The 7,972-nt window shown below is 43.1% G+C and overlaps 1 protein-coding gene across 1 annotated transcript; it reads left to right on the forward strand.

Annotated features, from left to right (window-relative positions):
- Positions 1-3,527: 3,527 nt before the first annotated feature.
- MARCOL (MARCO like) lies at positions 3,528-7,589 on the forward strand. The gene is made up of 4 exons (XM_047774759.1): positions 3,528-3,732; positions 3,960-4,103; positions 6,301-6,627; positions 7,060-7,589. Exons 1-4 carry the CDS (start codon positions 3,528-3,530, stop codon positions 7,587-7,589), a joined length of 1,206 nt encoding a protein of 401 aa, XP_047630715.1.
- The last annotated feature ends 383 nt before the right edge of the window (positions 7,590-7,972 follow it).

Raw genomic sequence — 7,972 nt, forward strand, 5'->3', positions numbered from 1 at the left:
AGACACCCTCTCCCCGTCTCTAAAAAGTGACTGTGGTGAGCATTTCCTGAGCCTGCTCCAAGATGGAATTTTGACCTTACTCCCAAATGTAAAGGAAGATAATAATGAAAAATAATTCTTAAGGTGGGAGACTTCCGATCATTAAAAAAGAAATTAAATGCTCCATGTAAGAAAATTGAAGAATTAAAAGCAATTATTCCCAAAGCCCTTTGGAATGGTTGGGATAAAAGGTACATAAAGAGAGTGTGTTGCCTTCAGACAACCAAAGACCTTCAACAAATGCATTCAGAGTCTCTGAAACCACAGAGTATTGGCTTCATGAGATTTAATCTTCTGACAGCAATCTCCTCACATACAAGGCACACATCACACCTGTTATTCATAGATGCCATTTTGAAGTGTAACAGCACCGATGTTAGGGAAAAAAGCATGGGTGAGGACAGATGATGGCACTCTAAGTAGGAAGCAACTGTTGAAGCAATATGCAGGTGCAGCTATTTTGGTCCATTTGCTGATATTTGAGAACTTACTGCATTGAATTCTATACCTGAGTATTTGGAAGTGAAAAAAAACTTGCATGAAATTTACCCATTTTGATCAATACACATGGTAGACCAAATGCAGCAAAATATGAATTGAAGAAGAGTGGAGTGTATATGGGTTTACACTGCAAATTCTTGCAATTTTTCTGTATTTTGAAACTTTCCATAGTAAAATTGTGGTAAAAATTACCTGATCTTTAAAAACTATACACGCACGCACGCACGCGCGCACACACACACACATAGTATATTATATGTATGGCCAGAGAGATAGATATTGGTATCTACGTAGATGTCAAATCTAAGGCCTTCTGGGTCAATGAGTCTCTTCTGGCATTCGTATAAATCCCAGTCAGAAAAAATGAAAATTGTATCAGGGGAAAAGTTTGCCTTCTTATTATCAAAAATTGAAAACATCTTTTTTGATGCCTTAAAATCATTGGCTTGAGTAAAATAAACCATTTATCATTTTCAAAACTTCCCTTCTCAATAAAGAGAAAGTCGACCACAATCCAGGACTAAATCTGAGTATCTTAGAATTGGAAGGTGTTCTAAGAATTATCTAGTTCACCTCTCTTCCCAAAGCTGACATTTTCTTTAGCGTTCAAAACTGTGTATCCTCTGCTTCCTTACACTGGAAGCAGCTCTGCCGTCTGGAATTATGCCCATGCAACCACCTCGTCCCTCTCTGTTCTAAGGCTCTTGTGATGATGGCCCCAAAGGCGCTGTTACTCGTAGGTGGGTCTTCACTCCAGCTCGTGTTCTCTGCGGTCATCAGTCAGCGTGATCTGAGGTGTCCAGACCTCACTCCATCAAGGCGGTCTTCTTTCAGACGTGCTTCAGTGAATTCAAGCTTCTCTTGTACAGGGCAGCCAGTCTTGAGCCCAAGACTACAGCGTCCCACAAGACTGACCTAATTACAAACTGAAAATCCCAAGGTCATGTTCACATGGGCTTCTGTTTGGAGCCATGCTTGAGGCCAGTAGGCCAAGAGCGTGACGCCCTTCTCACACGAGCTCCATTGTCTCTCGTTACCTCATAAAAATACATTCCCCACCGGAGGTACTCATCCTTCAGACTCCACGCATTTGCGCTTGCACTTAAAATATAATTTGAGGTAATTAATTGGCACACAAGTCATTTGTGGGAAAATTTCATGAGACTCCCAACCGCAGACACATAAACTTAGAGTGTCAATCACAGGACTGACTCCAGATGCCATGTTTTAACAATTAAAAAAAAAGAACACTGCATTGACCTCTTTCTCAAATGGGTTTCGCCTTTTTAATTTTTCTCTGTGTGGAAGATTTCTGATAGAAGCATATAAAAGTTTGGATCGTTATGAGAGCTGGGGCGTGAAGCTAATTTTTAAAATGACAATCTACTCAAGAAGCAACACCTTCCCGTTTTCAGAAGTTACTCTGTAATTTTTTTTTTAACATGGTGACAGTGTTTAGCAATAAGGGTGGAGGATTTTTCAACTATATAACGTGATGGCACTCAGCAGGTTTATTCTGAAAGCATCTACCGCGCTCCGGGCCACAGCCAACTCCAACCCCTGGCTCCCACATGGAGGCTCTCGTTTTCCTTCCCTTCCTGTTCTTAGCCACGTTCTCAGGTAAGAAGAGCTACAGTCGATGACTTTCCTCCCAACTCCCAAGGGGAAGAATTAGAAATGCTGAGGGATTTAGTACTGCGTTGTCAGGAAGTTTAAAAAGGGACGGCTCTAGCAGAGAACTGCAAGAAGGTACTTCCAGACCATTCAAATATAGGCCAGAGGCATCCATGTAGTGACCAGGGGACACCGCTGAAGATCAGCAGAGGCAGGGGAATGGGAAAAGCAAGCTATGAGACTGGGAAGAAAAGTCAGCCTAACAAGATTATGAGAAGTTGAGCATATGCTCCCTAAAGGATACGGTTTTGTGTGATGATCAGGGTTGTGCGGGCAAATAGAAATGGGCTCGGAGTTCCCATCGTGGCGCAGTGGTTAACGAATCTGACTGGGGACCATGAGGTTGTGGGTTCGACCCCTGGCCTTGCTCAGTGGGCTAAGGATCCGGCGTTGCCGTGAGCTGTGGTGTGGGTCCCAGATGCAGCTCAGATCCTGCACTGCTGTGACTGTGGTGTAGGCCAGTGGCTACAGCTCTGATTTGACCCCTAGCCTGGGAACCTCCAGATGCCACTGGAGTGGCCCCAGAAAAGGCAAAAAGACAAAAAAAAAAGAAGAAAGAAAAAGACAAAAAAAAAAAAGATGTGGGATCAAGTCCTAGATTTTCTATTTCCTATTTACGTGCTTATGGGCAACTTACTTATCTTAGCCTCAGTTTTCTCCTTTGCAAAATGGAAATAACCATACATCTCTCCAGGAATCATATGCCTCGTCTATCACCACCAGGACTTGAGATCTTCTTAGGCACCTGTCACTCAATGTGCGTCTCCCTATTTCTTACCTCAGCACAGTTAGGCTGCCTGTTTCCAGAGATGTAAATTTCCAGCTAGCGATACAAATGTGTCAAGATAATAAACGATACAGGCAATACATTTCTCAAGATGATGAAGTCTGATGAATGAAACCCATTCCAATGTCTCTCCAAACTGTGACCTCCTGCTTGACCATTTTTTCCTTACATCTAGTGAAAGGAAATCATGAAAGTAAAGTGCCTATGACCGTCAGCTGCTGGTAGCTGGAACCCAAGAAACAGTGGTTTTCTTCTCATCAAAACATTGCAGTTGTTTCAGATTGTCAAGTATGGGCATGATGATCAGACCCATTCTGTTGTGAAATATCAGTCTGTAGTGATACTGAAAATAAATTAGATGTGAGGAAAGTTGTACCGAAATGCCATTTAAGGAACTGCTGCAGAAGGAGAGTTAAGAAATAAGAATATAGAGTCAAGTGATGGGATGGGAGAAGGGAGGAGAAGAGAATGTCTATTTCAGAGAGGAAAAAAAAGCACACAGAGAAAACTCCTCACTAGCGCAGGTATGTTTCGTGATGACAGGTACCAGATCCTTGCGTACTTGTGTACTCGCTGGATGACAGTGTGCATTCAGCAGTCCTTTGGTGATGGAATTTGGAGGGTGAAGAAGAGTGAAGAATCAGGAATGTCTTTTACAATAGAAAGCAGGGTCAAGCATGTGTGTAGGATCTGTAAAATCGGAAGAGAAAAATACAAAACAAAAACTGAAGGTAATGATTGTAATATTTTAGCTTAAAATAGACGGACGAAACACATTCTGATCGCTTACTGATCTTTTTTAGCTAAAAATTCCACTCCTGATTTTCACCCTAAAAACGTATCCATGTGAGCAATGGTGCATTATTAGGATTTTCATCAAATCGGTGTTTGCGACAGTAAAAGAGGGCAATAAACCCGCTACTCCTCACTACGTAAACGGCAACGGGACCGTGTGCAGACACTGGGGAAAATAAGGTGCTCAAGCCCGTTAACACAGAGAAAGCCTCACTACCTGCGGGCTTGGTCCCGGAGAAAATGAGCACCACAGTGTGCACGGTACGCTACCAACGGTGTGGGGAAATATATGCACAGGCCTTTGTAAGTACGCAAGATGTATCCGGAGCAATAGAGAAATCCCTGGGAAACTCCTCGGTAAGGAAACAGGGGGACTGGGACAGGAGAGGAAGGGAAAGGTACTCTGAACTGTGTACCTCGCCGCATCTTTAGAATGTGATGTGATTTGCTTGTAGGATCTGTTAAAAAACTAAACATACTTAACAACAAAAACATAGATGACACAATCTATTTTTCTCCGTTTCATCCGCACCTCTATTCTCATTGATTTCCACTGGAGTTACAGTCGGCCATGAACAATGTTTGCTTTTTAGAACTCATGCACACCTCGGTTGTTGGAAATAATCCTTTTCTTATCCATTTTCCCGGCTCCGGCCTGTAATTCTTGGGTGTCACCTCCTGGCCGAAGGTGACGTATGTCCTACTCTCTGCTCTCTTTCCTCTGCGCCATTGTCTAATTTACTTCTTACGCCACAGCTATGAGCCTTCTTCTATCAATTTCTATTTGCTTATTTACACCCACTGTGACACAGACCTCCCGGTTTCTCGAGGGGAGACTCCTAAGTGCCCTCTTCATAGTTGTATCTCTAGATACTACTATAGTTCTGGCATAGTAACACACTCGTTAGGTATTTTTTTGGTAAACTGAAAGAGTAGCTAGGTAACAGCCACAGACCTTAGCTCACACCATACCAGTTTAGGTAACTGACTGCTGAACTCCTGTGCCTGGGCTAGGGCCTTAATCACCAGTAGTGCACCAGATCATATGTTCAACGAATAGCAGGTAATGATGCATGCGGTTTTAGTTAAATTTACTTGAAGACACCCTTAGGGAAGGGTGAAGCACTCATGAAAATATGAATATGACTGCCAATGCAAGTGAGACTCTAGGTTTAGGTTTGGAACATTCCAGATCGAAATTATTTAACACGGGTAAATTAAAAAAATCACCAAGGACACCTACGGTTTTCAAAAAAAATGTGACCTTGGAAGAAACTTTTGAGGACAGTCCAGATTAAGAAGGGTAAGGAGAAATGAGGAATCATCAAATGAAAAGGGGAAGAGGTCAAAATGAAACACTTGTACCAAACCAAGGACAAGAAGCACAAGACCCAATGTAGGAACATTGCACTTGACTGCTCTAAAGCGATCCCCTTGGCTTAGTCACTGTTTTCCAGACCCCCCCTCATTTTAGAAGAGAATCTGAATAAATCTTTTGCATAAGATGGCTTCTGCATAAGGATGGGCTTCCTCAATCAACTAGAAAAGCAGATGAAATAAATGAGCTGTGAAATATATGTTTTAAGAAATATAATGCCTATCATTTCTTGGAGCAGTTTGAGCACAAAAGAAAGAAACAAGTAGTCGCAGGATAGAGCTAGATGGATGAGTGATGCTAGGGAAATCATGGACCTAAGGCTTATTGAAGAAAAAAATGTATTCTGAAGAAAGGAAAGGACTGCCTTTGGGACAGAGACAAGGGGAGAGGAGGAGACGGCTACAGAAAGCATACATGGAGACAGAAAAAAGGGTATGGAAAGAAGGCTAATGCCTGAGAGTTTTCTGCCTGGAAAGTTGATGATGGCTTCTTTGAGGGGTGAAGTTGGGGATGTGGGCGATGGTTCTGTGATGTGCTAAAGTTCACAACAGGCATTGAATCAAGTCTGTTTGCTTAATCAGTAAAACCCTGAAAGGAGTTTAGGGTAATATGAAGGCCCAGTTCAAATAATTTACACTCAGTTAGAAATGGGGCAAGATGGCTTGATCGTGGTTTTTTGTTTGGTTGGTTGGTTTTTGAAACCATGTAATACAGTCAAGAAAAAAATAATACAGACTGAGAATAAACATGTTATGAGAAGTAAAGAGAAGAATTTGTCTTAAGGTATGGTTAAAAAAAAAAGAAATCAGAGGTGAAGTCCCCATTCTGGCTCAATGGGTTCAACAATCCCCGGTCTCGCTCAGTGGGTTAAGGATTCAGTGTTGCTGCAAGCTGCAGTCACTGATGTGGCTCAGATCTGGTGGTGTTGTGGCTGTGGCATGGGCTGGCAGCTACAGCTCTGATTCAGCCCCTCATCTGGGAACCTCCATATGCTGCAGGTATGGCTTTAAAAAGAAAAAAAAAAATCAGAGGCATTAAATACACACTATACCTTGGGATGAATGCTATTGATTTTAAATTCTTGAAGGTAAATAACTTTATTTTTGTGCTTATGGTATCATTCCAGTATCTTCAACCCAGCCTTTGAAAACAAGTATTTTTAAACTAGAAGAGGGTCCAGAACCTCCACTTATTCTAGAGGGAAAAAATGAAGCCAATCATCAAGAAGGACAAATAGAATTTAATACTCAAAGAGATGGCAATAAACAAGCACAACCAAGGGCATTTAGTCTGCAAGGACAACCAGGATATTCGAACCAGCCAAGGAAACCAAGGAATTTTAATCGGCAAGGGAAGCCAGGAGTTTTCAATCAGCCTGGGAGTCTGCAAGGAAATTCAGGACAATCTGACCAAAAAGGGAATCAAGAAGCTTGTAATGAGCAAGGAAAACCAGGTTGTTCTGGCCAGCAAGGAAAGCCAGGGTCATCTAATGAGGGAGGGAAGCCAGGATCATCTAATGAGCAAGGGAAGCCAGGATCTTCTAACCAGCAAGGGAAGCCAGGATCTTCTAACCAGCAAGGGAAGCCAGGATCTTCTAACCAGCAAGGGAAGCCAGGATCTTCTGGTCAGCAAGGAAAACCAGGATCTTCTAACCAGCAAGGGAAGCCCGGGTCATCTAATGAGCAAGGGAAGCCAGGATCTTCTGGCCAGCAAGGGAAGCCAGGATCTTCTAACCAGCAAGGGAAGCCAGGGTCATCTAATGAGGGAGGGAAGCCAGGATCATCTAATGAGCAAGGGAAGCCAGGATCTTCTGGTCAGCAAGGAAAACCAGGGTCGTCTAATGAGGGAGGGAAGCCAGGATCATCTAATGAGCAAGGGAAGCCAGGATCTTCTGGTCAGCAAGGAAAACCAGGATCTTCTAACCAGCAAGGGAAGCCAGGGTCATCTAATGAGCAAGGGAAGCCAGGATCTTCTAACCAGCAAGGGAAGCCAGGGTCATCTAATGAGCAAGGGAAGCCAGGATCTTCTAACCAGCAAGGGAAGCCAGGATCTTCTGGCCAGCAAGGGAAACCGGGGTCATCTAATGAACAAGGGAAGCCAGGGTCATCTAATGAGCAAGGGAAGCCAGGGTCATCTAATGAGCAAGGGAAGCCAGGATCTTCTAACCAGCAAGGGAAGCCAGGATCTTCTGGCCAGCAAGGGAAACCGGGGTCATCTAATGAACAAGGGAAGCCAGGGTCATCTAATGAGCAAGGGAAGCCAGGATCTTCTGGCCAGCAAGGAAAACCAGGGTCGTCTAATGAGCAAGGAAAGCCAGGGTCAGCTAGCCAAAAAGGAGAGCCAGGATTGTCCAGCCACCAAGGAAAAGCAAGGTCCTTTTACAATCAAGAAGAAAAAATGGAGGCAACTCTTTGAATGACAATTTAATGGAGATTCAGGTTGGTGTTAATTTCGCTGTTCTTAGTCAACTTACCATTCTGTTTTCCAAGACTTGAAAGAATTAACAGAATACAGTGTCTTAATGATATGCTCTTTGTGATGACACCGTTTTAACAAAATGAGAGGGAACTCATCTTCATACACACCTATGGTCCTTATTGAATGTTGTGGTGTTCCATTCTTAGTCATTCCCTTTTACTATTTTCCACTCAAGCCTTTCTACCCGTCCCGGACTAGCTCACACCCTCATTGACTGAAACTTCATCCCCCACCAAATTTAACTTTCATGCCCGTTTTCATTGCATCCGTAACATACAAACCACTCAAGTAGTATTTCTAAGTCAACAAGTCTGATCTGA

The sequence above is a fragment of the Phacochoerus africanus genome, chromosome 4 (genome assembly GCF_016906955.1).
Source record: "Phacochoerus africanus isolate WHEZ1 chromosome 4, ROS_Pafr_v1, whole genome shotgun sequence".
Taxonomy (NCBI): domain Eukaryota; kingdom Metazoa; phylum Chordata; class Mammalia; order Artiodactyla; family Suidae; genus Phacochoerus; species Phacochoerus africanus.